This window comes from Microplitis demolitor, chromosome 4 (genome assembly GCF_026212275.2).
Source record: "Microplitis demolitor isolate Queensland-Clemson2020A chromosome 4, iyMicDemo2.1a, whole genome shotgun sequence".
Lineage (NCBI taxonomy): Eukaryota > Metazoa > Arthropoda > Insecta > Hymenoptera > Braconidae > Microplitis > Microplitis demolitor.
This window is the reverse complement of record NC_068548.1, coordinates 18375288-18387698: the sequence shown is the minus strand read 5'-3', so window position 1 is coordinate 18387698 and position 12411 is coordinate 18375288. Positions and strand designations below refer to the sequence as shown.

Sequence of the window (12411 nt, the reverse complement as noted above, 5' to 3'; positions counted from 1 at the left end):
AACACCAATTAAACTTTGTATGGACTTTTCTGAGATTTGTTTGCAAAGAGTTTATTTAAATATTATTTACTTTTTTTTTGTAAAAAGTTCAGAAATTAAGTTTTTTACTATTTCTAGACTTTTCTTGAATAGTGAAGAATTTTTTAAGAATTATTTTTTCAATAGATTCATTCTAAAAACTTTTGCTCGTTCGTATAATTTTTACAAAAAAAAAAAAAAAAAAAAAAAAAAAAAAAAAATCTGTTTGAAATCATGTTCCTGACAAAATTAAAATAAAGTTAAAAAAATATTAGAAAAGAGTACTATATCGATCAGTTTTAAATAATCCAAAGATCTTAAAGTTCAATTCTCAAATTTAGAAGTTCTACGTGCGGGACATTTTTGGAATTTTTTTTCTACACGGTATACTACTATAATTCTTTAAAGAGAGGACGAAATCATTGATCGTATAAAAACTTATACCAATGTATTTGGTGCTTTTATCAAAATAAATATATTTTATTTTTAATCTATTTTTTTATTTTTTTCATTTTGAATTAATTTTTTAACTATTTATGACTGGTGGTGGAAAAGGATCTTCTGGTGGTGGTGGATGTGTTAAAGGAGGATATGTTTGCGGAGGAGTTGGTACTAAATCTGATGGAGTCGGAGGAGATAGTGTTGTAGTAGTACTAAAGTCAGGGAAGAATAAGTCGTCTAGCCAAGACTTTGTCGTTTTAACTGTTGTTGTAGTAGTCGTGGTTGTCGTAGGTTCAGGTGTTGTAGTTGTTGTTGTCGGTTCAGGTGTTGTTGTAGTAGTAGTAGTAGTAGTAGTCGTGGATGTCGTAGGTTCAGGTGTTGTAGTTGTTTTCGGTTCAGGTGTTGTAGTAGTAGTAGTAGTAGTAGTAGTAGTAGTCGTGGTTGTCGTAGGTTCAGGTGTTGTTGTAGTAGTAGTAGTAGTAGTAGTAGTAGTAGTCGTGGTTGTCGTAGGTTCAGGTGTTGTAGTTGTTGTCGGTTCAGGTGTTGTAGTAGTAGTAGTAGTAGTAGTAGTAGTCGTGGTTGTCGTAGGTTCAGGTGTTGTAGTTGTTGTCGGTTCAGGTGTTGTAGTTGTTGTCGGTTCAGGTGTTGTAGTTGTTGTTGTCGGTTCAGGTGTTGTTGTAGTAGTAGTAGTAGTAGTCGTCGTGGTTGTCGTAGGTTCAGGTGTTGTAGTTGTTGTAGTGGTTGTAGTTCTTGTTGTCGGTTCAGGTGTAGTTGTTGTCGTCGATTCAGGTGTTATTGTAGTGGTTGTTGTAGGTCTAGGTTTTGTGGTAAGTTGAGATAAGTCACATGGGTATGGTTCTAATCCATCAGGAAGCCATTGAAACAATTCGTTTAAAATAGTTGTATTGGGTGAAGTACCTGTTTCTAAAGCATTTGTTAGATGTAAAATACTAGTATTAAGTGCGTTAATAATGTAATCCATTAAATTTTCTATTGATGTTGTATCATATCCTTGTGCACCTACTCGAAGAAGTAAATTATGGCGATCATTCAATAATCGATAAATTTTTTTTAACTGGTTGGTGAAAATACATCGATGTGGTACAGTAATATTAATTTTAAGCGCACACAAATCTTCCTCTGATAGCTGACCTTTCATTTTCGGTTTTAATTTTTGTCTATAATAAAAGTATTATTAATCTAATTGTTGATTATAATTAGAAAACAAATTTCAATAAATTGAATCTGAGTTTAATGCATTGTAAATCACTAAATGTGTTATTTCCCATTTAAAAGCATTATTTCGACTTGTTAAGAATTTGTTGGTACGTAGATTTTCTATTCGAATAGAATGAAAAAAATATACACACGAAGAATATGTATGTGTTGAGAGAATTCAAGAGTGAAAACAATCTAAATAGTTTTATAGACTAATACTTGTTAACAAAACTATTCAAACCCTATAAAATATTTTTTATATTGATAAAGATGACCCAGCTACGACACTTAATTTTTTTGTACACATTTATGATTTACAGTGACACTTACAAATACTCTTGTTAAAAATACCTCAAAGGATATTTTGTAGTAGAATTGGTTATTTTATCCATACTATAAGTACTTTCATATGTTTTCGGGGTAGTACAAAAACAATCCGTTGTCTCTTTGAAATAGTTCGCTTCAGTTGATGTGACTACTACATAAGTAAAATGATTAATATCTCGTTAATTATTTCATTGTTAACCTCATTTAAATAAATTAATCATGATTAAATTACCTGAATTATTATTCCATTCAATATTAACAAGTTGAGTTGACATCGGGGTTGATGTGACTATTAAAAATGATTGGTAATAAATTTTACTATTTTATTGTATACAGTATGAAAAATTATTAGGCATCGACTATCTACCTAAAATATCATTACACTCAGCATCAAAAAGTTCAGTAGAACTCAAAGTAGTGGTGTCTATTCAACATCAAAATAAATTAATACTTAGTTTTATTTATTATTTTTTTTTTTGTTGTAAATTGAATTAAAAATGGTTATATATTATTTGATTACCTGAATAATTATGGAATTGAGAATTAAAAAGTTGAGTGGAACTCGAGGTTGTGTCTATTAAATATGAGAAATGATCAAAAATAAATTTCATTATTTTATTGTATACAAGCATTAAAAATAATTAGGTATCAACTATTTACCTAAACTATTGTTACATTCAGCATCAAAAAGCTGAGTAGAACTTGAAGTGGTTGTGTCTATTCGACATGAGAAATGATTATTAATAAATTTTATTATTTTATTGGAAAATATCTTTGAAAATAATGAGGCGTTATTCAATCACCTGAATTATTATTGAACTCAGAAACAGAAAGTTGAGTAGAACTCCAAGTTGTGTCTATTCAAACGTGAAAAATAATAAATAGTTAATTTTGTTACAAATCGCATGAAAAATTTTTGAAATATTTTCTAATTACGTGAATCAGTATTCCATTCAGTGTCAAAAAGTTGAGTGGAATTCAAAGTTGTTGTATCTATTCAACAGGTAAAAAAACGTATACTTTTATCATTTTATTGTAAATAGCATTAAAAATAATTAGGTATTTTGCAATTACCTGAATTATTATTGAATTCAGAAACAAAAAGTTGAGTAGAACTTGGAGTCGTGTCTATTCAAACATAAAAAATAATAAATACGTTATTTCGATATTTTGTAATAAATGACATTAAAATTTTTTAAGTATTTTCTAATTACGTGAATTATTGTTCCATTCAGTGTTAAAAAGTTGAGTGGAATTCAAAGTTGTTGTGTCTATGCAACAGGTAAAAAACATGTATACTTTTGTTATTTTATTGTAAATAGCATTAAAAATAATTAGGTATTTTGTAATTACCTGAATTATTATTGAATTCAGAAACAAAAAGTTGAGTAGAACTTGGAGTTGATGTTACTGTGACGCATCAAAAGCAACTAGTATTTAATTTCATGATTGTGTTGAAGACTGCATCAAAATTTATTAATTATTTTTGAATTACCTGCATTATTATTACAAGTAGCATCAACGAGTTGTGTGGATCTTATAGTTGTTGTGGCTATTTCACATGAAAATAAACTAATATTTAGTTCAATAATTTTGGTAAGAATCGCGTTATTTATTATTTGTTGTTTTAATTACCTGAATTATTCCACTCAGAATCACAAACCTGTGGGAAACTCGAAGTCATTTTGACTATTATACGTACGAAATAAATAATACTTAGAGCGATTATTCTGTTGTAAATAGAATTGCATATTATTGGATATTTTTTTAGTACCTGTTTTATTGTTCCACTTAACATGAAACATTTGAGTGGAACTCGAAACTGTTGTATCTATTTAACATGTGAAAAAAATGAATATTTAGTTTCATTATTTCGTTATAAATAATAAGGTAAATGTCCCAATACCGGAACAAGACCCAATACCGGAACGATTTAATAATCATTATATTATATTTAAACTCGTACGCGATGAAACTAAATAAAACTTTCTTTATTTGAAACCTTAATCTTTCAGTTAAAAAATAAGATATAAAATAGATTTTAGAAAATATTTAAAATATGAAAAAAAAAATGTTAATTAGAGCAATAGTCTCGGATTCATGACTTTTTCATGTCTCTTAATGGTTTTGCTAAGAAATCAGTCAATAGTCTTAAGCTTATAGAAAATGCATAGAATTACTTTTCAATAATTTTTTTTTTGTACATGAATCTTGAATGACATAAAATTCAAGAAAACATATTAAAAATATGAAAAAAATAGTATTATTATAATAATTTTACTGTTCGTCTATTGGTACACCAAAATGAACCCGTGCCCAGTACCGGAACAGCCAATCATATTAATGTTATCGATAGTCATTAATGGTTAGTTTTATTGACTGGCTAAATCAAGTACAATATTAATTATTACTGGAGACCTAATATTTAATGCAGTATGTATAATTGTTATAAAAAATAGATTAAGTATAGATAAACTCTAATTTAAATCATAAAAAATAAATTTTTGTTTTTAGTTTTTTTTTTAATTATTTTTCTAGTATAACCTCAAATGATTTATTTTGTTTCTATTTTTTAGTTCAAAATATTTATTTTCATCGAATATTCAATCATTTTAAAATTTCAAATACATTCCCTCGCGGTTTTGATTCACCCTGGAAACACCCTGGAAACACGATAGAATCACGGTGGATCCACGGCGGTTACACGGTGGGTTTTTTATCATGTTATCACCGTGATTCCATGGTGGTTACACGGTGTACCCACCGTGATTCCACGTACACCGCGTAATCACCGTGGATACACTATGGATTCCTCGGTGAATACACCGTGGAATCAGGGTGGGTACACCGTGTTACCATCGTGGAAACACCATGTAACCACCGTGTATACACGGTGATAAAATGGCACAAACCCACCTTGTAACCACCCTGGATCCATCGTGATTCCACCGTGTTTCCACTCCCAGGGTGTTTCCAGGCTGATTTAAAATCGTCAGGGTTTTACATTATGGGTGTGATATAGCAGACATCAGACAAATTTAAAATTATTAATAAATCGAGTAAATAATTAATAATATATAATTTAAAAAAATGCGAATTCAAAAAATTTTGAAATTAATAGTGCTTTTTTTGTAAATATTATTTTTTTAATTATTTATCTTATTTATTTATAATTTTAAAGTTCTCTGATGTCTGCTACATTCATACTCGTTTTACATTAATATTATTTAATAATTATTAATATTTTCACCATGAATAAATGCAAAAAATAACTTATTTTATTTACTGTTCCGGTATTAGGACAAACGAATTCCCATATTGGGACAAGGCTATTTCAGCGTTCCGGTATTGGGTCTTTTGGGTGTCATAGAAAAAAATTTTTTTTTTATATTAAATTTAAGACAAATGAACTAATTTGATTATTTTTAAATTGGTAAATGTCTATTCTATATGATGTAATAAATTATTTTGGTTTATAATTTATTTGAATATTTTTAAAACGATAAAAATCAGTCATATATACCCTTCGTCGTTCCGGTATTGGGACATTTACCTTATCGAAATTTATTAATTGTCATCTAATTACCTGAGTTATTATTCCCATTAAAATCAACGAGTTGTGTGGAATTCGGAGTTGGTGTGACTATTCCACAAGTAAAATAATTAATTTTTGGTATCGTTATTGTATAGTAAATAGCATTGAAAATTATTGGGTATCAACTTATCACCTGAAATGTACTTCCACTTAGGATGGAAAAGTTGAGTCGAACTGACAGTTGTTGTGTCTATTAAAAATGTAAAACAGCAAATATTTAATTTCATTTATTTGGGATAAATAGCATTAATCTTAGTTAATTATTGTCAAATTACCTAAATTATTGTACCACTCATCGTTGGAAAGTTGAGTAGAACTCGCAGTTGTGTCTATTCAACATGTCAAAAAATTAATGTTTAGTTTCATTATTTTGTCATAATACAAATAATATCAAAATTTATTGATTGTTATCTAATTACCTGAGTTATTATTCCAATCAACATCAACGAGTTGAGTGGAATTTGGAGTTGGTGTGACTATTCCACAAGTAAAATAATTAATTTTTGGTATCGTTATTGTATAGTAAATAGCATTGAAAATTATTGGGTATCAACTTATCACCTGAAATATAATTCCACTTAGGATGGAAAAGTTGAGTCGAACTGACAGTTGTTGTGTCTATTAAAAATGTAAAACCGCTAAGAATTAATTTCATTTTTTTTGTGGTAAATAGCATTGAAGGTGTAGTCTAATTGGTCATTTTCGAAAAATCAATTTTTCTTCTTTTACATTTTTCGAATGTATAAGTATCTAAGCAGATTACATCAAATTTTTATAAAGATCCAAGTGTAAGTGTATTCTTCTGAACTTAAAGGTTGATAACTATCATTTTATGCGTACTGAACATGCGAACTGCCCCAGCTTGGACACATCAAGAGAGGGCAGAATAGAAAGAAAGAAGGCCAAATCAGCAGCAAACAAAAGGTTTAAGCAAGAACAAGGTGCTTCGTACGGTTTATGCATCATAAATTAAATTTTGGTAAGAATTTTTTTTATTTAAAAAAAACTAAAAACGCGTTTTTCTCACTACGTTTACGTGGCCGCCCTTTGCGATTTTTCCGGAACCCGTGGGCTGATCCTTCTAAAATTTTAACTACATATTCTACAGATAAATACTTACAGAATAGACTAAAATCATGTTAAAATTCGATTTTTTTGTTTCAGATAAGTCGTTGCCGAGATATCGTGAGGGAGCCGACCTACTTTCAAATTATGGCATTCCGTTAGAGTACAAATTTTGTATAAAAATACTTGAAAAAAAAAAGGTATAAAAATTTTTTTTTGTAATTTAAAATTTCATTTATCATCTCTAACAATGTTTATATACTTATCTTTCATAGTAAGCTCACAAGAAATTCTCAAAAATAGATAATTGTTTTAGCCCACGAACTAGACTACACCCTTCATCTTAATAAATTATTATCAAATTACCTATATTATTGTACCACTCATCGTCGGAAAGTTGAGTGGAACTCGAAGTTGTTGTATCTATTCAACATATGAAAGAATTTATGCTTATTAGTTTCATTATTTTTTTATAGAGAGTATCGAAACTAGTTAATTGTTTTCTAATTACCTAACTTATTATTACAATGATTTTTAACATGTTGAGTGGAGCTTGGAGTTGATGTGCCTATTCCACATGTAAAATATTTAATTTAATGATGATAGTATCATTATTTGATAGCAAATAACATTGATAATTATTAGGGATCACCTAATTACCTAAATTATTATTACACTTTGCATCAAAAAGTTGAGTAGATTTTAAAGCTGTTGTGCCTATTCAAAATGAAAAATGATTTATATTTAGTTCTATTATTTTGTTGGAAATAGTATCGAAACTCATTAATTGTGATCTTATTACCTGAAGTATTATTCCATTCACCCTCAAAAAGTTGTGTGGAGCTCAAAGTCGATGTGTCTGTTCAATATGAAAAATTATTAATACGTAGCATTGAATTGCATTAAAAATAACTAGGTATTATTCGATTACCAGAATTATTATTCCAATCAATATTAACAAGTTGTGTGGATCTCGAGGTTGATGTAACTATCACACATATAAATTGATTAATATGTCGTTCAACCGTTTCGTTTTGAATAATATTAGAATTTATTAATTGTTATCTACACCGAATTAGAGCTGAATAAATTTGCTTAACGACCTATGCATTGGTTTAACTGAAATAAGTATTCCACGGCCCGTGGGCTCTTTGCAAAAAAACAAAAAAAACCAATAAATTTGGAAATTTATTGTCTCGCGGTATTTCTTATGTTTGCGCTATAGCCGTAGCTTTAAAAAAAATTTTAACGAAAATGCACCGAAGCTAGAGATTGCAAACTATAAAATACTTTTTTTAAAATCTCGATACGATTATTTTTTCACAAAGTTACAGCCTCGCAAAAAACACTAAAAAATTTCTAAAATTTTTCTGTTCCTTTTAGTTTTTGCGTTAGTGTAGTTACCTAAATTAGTACTCCATTCATTATCAACAACTTGAGTGGACTTCGAGCTTGATGTGGCTATTATACATGAGAAATGATTAATTATAAAGATCATTATTCCATCGTATATAATATTGAGAATTATTAAGTATCACTTAATTACCTGAACTAATACTCCACTCAGCATCGAAAAGTTGAGTAGAACTCAAAGTTGTTGTATCTATTCAACATGAGACATAATTATAAATAAATTTCAATATTTTATTGTAAATAGCATTAAAAATAATTAGGTATTATTTAATTACCTGAATTATTATTGAATTCAGAAACAAAAAGTTGAGTAGAGCTTAAAGTTGTGTCTATTCAAACATGAAAAATAATAAATACTCAATTTTGATACTTTATAGTTATGGCATTAAATTTTTTTTAAGTATTATCTAATTACGTGATTGATTATTCCATTTCGTGTCAAATAGTTGAGTGGAACTCAGAAATGTTGCCTCTGTTCAATATAAAAAATGGCTAATACTCAGTTCTATTATTTTGTTTTAAATCATATTGAAATTCAGTAATTGTTACCTATTTACCTGAATCATTGTCCCGCTTGGTACTAAAAAGTTGCGTCGAACTCAAAGTTGATGTGTCTACCCAACATATAAAGCAGTTAATATTTAGTTCCATTGTTTTGTTGTAAATTCTATTGAAATTTATAAATTACTATCTAGTTACCGGAATTGTTATTCCAATCAACATCAACAAGCTTAGGAGATATCAAGGTTGTTGTGACTATCAGACATGTGCATTAATTAATATTTAGTTTGATTGTGTCGTTCGAAATAGTATTGGAATTTATTAATTGTTATCTATTTACCTGAATTATTGGCCCGCTTGGTAATAAAAAGTTGCGTCGAACTAAAAGTTGATGTTTCTACTCAACATATGAAATAATTGATATTTAGTTCTACTGTTTTACTGCAAGTACTATTGAAATTCATAAATTGTTATATAACCTGAGTTATTGTTCCATTCAGTACCAAGAAGTTGTGTAGAATTAAAAGTAGTTAAGTCTATTCAATATGAAAATGATTAGTTCTTAGTTTTGCTACTTTGTAAATATCATACAAAATTATTAGGTATTTTTCAGTTACCTGAGTTATTATTCCAACCAATATCATCAAATTGAGTAGTCCTTGAGGTGGATGTGACTATTGCGCATGAGAAATAATAAATAATCAATTTTATCATTTTATTGAATACAGCATTGAAAATGATTGGGTTTCAATTAATTACCTAAACGATTATTCCACTCAGCATCAGAAAATTCAGTAGAACTCAAAGTTGTGTCTATCCAACATGAAAAATAATGAATAATAAGTTTTTGTATTCTATTGTAGAGAGTCTTGAAATTCTACAATTTTGATCTATATACCTGAATATTTATTATGCTTTGCATTAAAAAGTTGCGTGGAACTCAAAGTTGATGTGTCTACTCAACATATAAAACAATGAATATTAAGTTCCATTGTTTTGTTGTAAAAACTTTTAGTATTAATAAATTATTATCTTATTACCTGAATTGTTATTCCAATCAACATCAACGAGCTGAGTAGACATCAAAGTTGATGTGACTATCACGCATGTGAATTAATTAATAATTAATTTAATTTTTTTACTTGAAATGGTATTGGAATTTGTTGTTATCTATTTACCTGAATTATTATCCCGCTCAGCATTAAAAAGTTGCGTCGGACTCCAAGTTGATGTGCCTACTTAACATTTAAAGCAATTAATAATTAGTTCTATTGTTTTGCTGTAAATACTTTCGAGACTTATAAATTATAATCTTTTTACCTGAATCATTATTCCATTCATCATCGAAAATTTGCGTGGAACTCAAAGTCTCTGTGTCTATTCACCATGAGAAATATTTTATTTTTAGTTTTGTCATTTCTTCCTAAATAACACTAAAAACTATAAGATAAGTTACCTGAATTATTATTCCAATTAATACCAACAAAGTGAGTGGAACTTAGAGTTGTGTCTATTCAATATAAAAAAAGATTAATACTCAGTTTTTTTATTTTTTGTAAATAGTGTTGAAATTCATTAATTGTTGTCTAATAACCTGAATTATTTTTCGATTTAACATCAAACAATTGAGTGGAACTCAAAATTGTTGGATCTATTTAATTTGAAAAATAATTCATGCTTGATTTTGTTATTTTGTTGTAAACATCAGTCCAAATTGTAATGTATTTTTGGATTACCTGAATTATTATTCCATGGAATATCAACAATTTGAGTGGACCTTGAGGTTGATGTGACTATAATACATGTGAATTAATTAATATAATCTTTGATTGTTTCGTTTCAAATAATAATAGTTACCTGAATTATTATTCCATTCAGTATTAAAAAGTTGAGTCGATTTCATAGTTGTTATATCTATTCAACATGACAAATAATTCATACTTACTTAGTTCTGTTATTTTGTTGTAAGTAATCTTGAAATTTATTAATTATGATTTATTTACCTGAATCATTGTTCCATTCAGCATCAAAAAGTTGAGTGGGACTCAAAGTTGTTGGATCTATTTAATAAGAAAAAAGACTCATGCTCAGTTTTGTTATTTTATTATGCATTCAAAATAACGAGGTATTATTTGATTACCTGAATTATTAAACCATTCGGTATCGAAAATTTCCGTGGACTTCAAAGTTGATGTGTCTACTCAACATATGAAATAATTTACATTCAGCTTCGTTGTTTCGCTGTAAATACTATTGAAACTTATCAATTGTTATCTAATTACCTGAATTATTATTCCCTTCAGCATCAAGAAGTTGCGTAGATCTCAATGTTGATGTGCCTATTCAGTATAAAAATGATTTATACTTCGTTTTATTTGATTGTAAATAGTATTAAAAATTAAAAAGTATTATTTGATTACCCGTATTATTATTGAATTCAGAAACAAAAAGTTGAGTGTAACTCAAAGTTGTATCTATTTAACAGGTAAAAAAACAACCGTTACTTTCATTGTTTTTTTCTAAATATACCATTAAAATTTATTAATTACTATTTAATTTACCTGACTCATTATTCCAATCGCTGTCCACAAATTGAATGGAGCTCAGAGTTGGTATCACTATTCCAAATATAAAATAATTCATATCAAATTCCATTGATTTGTTGTGAATGGTATCAAAACTTATTAATTATGATCAAATTACCTGAATTGTTATCCCATTTATCGAAAAGTTGAGTCGACCTTGTGGTTGTTGTGTCTATTCGATGTGTAGAATTGATATTCAGTTTTATTACTATGTTATAAATACTATTGAAGTATTAATTATTATCTAATTACCTGACTCATTATTCTGATCAGTACCAATAAGTTGAGTGGAATTCAAAATTGATTCCTCTGTTCGAGGTATAAAGTAATTAATATTTTGTTTCATTATCCGTTTCGCAATCGCATAAAAATTTATTTATTATAAATAAATTACCTGAATCATCATGCCAATCAATTTCATCAAGATTAGCGTCATTTGAATGCGATTCATCTATTTCACATGTAAAATAATTCATATTTTATGTCATTATTTTTTTATTTTTTTTTTGTTAGTCGCAATAAAACTCATTAATAATAATTAAATTACCTGAATAATTATTCCAATTATACCAATCACTATCATCATCATAAGTGAAATTAGAAGTCGATTCCTCTAATACATTTGTAAAATAATTAATTTATCGTTTAATTCTTTGTTATAATTCGCATTTAATTTTATTAATTGTAATTAAATTACCCGAAATATCATTCCAATCAGTATCGCTGTCTTCACTAAATCTAGGAATTTTGTTGTCTAATTCACATGAAAAATAAATAGATAATATTTAGTTTAATTATTCTGTTGCTAACCGCACTAAAATTAATCTGTAAATATCTTATTACCCGACTTATTACTCCAGTTATCAATAAATTGAGTGGAACTCAAAGTTGATGTTTTTGTATCGACAGTACTTTGGAATTCATAAGTATTCGTAAATATTTTATTACATGATTCTGCCGTCCAGAGGACAAGCAGAGCTTTATAAATATTATCGAGACTAGATTTCCTCATGGAGATTAATTTTATACTAAGAGAACATTTTCGATTAAAAGTAAATCATGAAACATACTTTATAAAACACTTTTATCAATGACAGATTTTTAATTGCTTTTCTATTATTCATTATAATTCTGACTCCCGTGAACATTTTACTCGGTCAGATGTACATTTGGAAAAAGAAAAAAATAAAAAGTAATGTCTTGTCAATATTCTTACTGTAATTATGCCCTATTTATAGTTAGAAATGA

General features: G+C 28.0%; 1 protein-coding gene across 1 annotated transcript; it reads right to left on the bottom strand.

The window, feature by feature from the left end:
- Positions 1-269: 269 nt before the first annotated feature.
- Positions 270-12175, bottom strand: LOC103568387 (serine-rich adhesin for platelets). Its single transcript, XM_053737931.1, has 52 exons — positions 12007-12175; positions 11861-11917; positions 11711-11776; positions 11558-11614; positions 11416-11472; positions 11282-11335; positions 11140-11196; positions 10999-11052; positions 10861-10917; positions 10719-10775; positions 10582-10638; positions 10436-10492; positions 10315-10371; positions 10035-10088; positions 9899-9955; positions 9757-9816; positions 9619-9675; positions 9477-9533; positions 9338-9391; positions 9196-9252; positions 9058-9114; positions 8919-8975; positions 8777-8833; positions 8635-8691; positions 8493-8549; positions 8353-8406; positions 8211-8267; positions 8069-8125; positions 7596-7652; positions 7467-7523; positions 7325-7381; positions 7176-7232; positions 7031-7087; positions 6161-6217; positions 6019-6075; positions 5875-5928; positions 5733-5789; positions 5591-5647; positions 3779-3835; positions 3640-3693; positions 3500-3556; positions 3358-3414; positions 3219-3275; positions 3079-3132; positions 2941-2997; positions 2808-2861; positions 2665-2721; positions 2525-2578; positions 2372-2428; positions 2237-2293; positions 2029-2155; positions 270-1637 (listed from the first exon to the last, which is right to left on the bottom strand). The coding sequence occupies exons 1-52, from the start codon at positions 12173-12175 to the stop codon at positions 545-547; spliced, it is 4164 nt and encodes a 1387-aa protein (XP_053593906.1). The 3' UTR covers positions 270-544.
- Between the last annotated feature and the right edge of the window lie 236 nt (positions 12176-12411).

Excerpts from the sequence above, each read along its gene's own strand:
- LOC103568387 (XM_053737931.1), bottom strand. The coding sequence starts at position 12,175 with ATGAGGAAATCTAGTCTCGATAATATTTATAAAGCTCTGCTTGTCCTC. Across the intron at positions 7,088-7,175 it reads TCATTGTAATAATAAGTTAG|ATACAACAACTTCGAGTTCC; the intron begins GTAATTAGAAAA and ends TATGTTGAATAG. Across the intron at positions 2,722-2,807 it reads TGAGTTCAATAATAATTCAG|ACACAACCACTTCAAGTTCT; the intron begins GTGATTGAATAA and ends CATGTCGAATAG.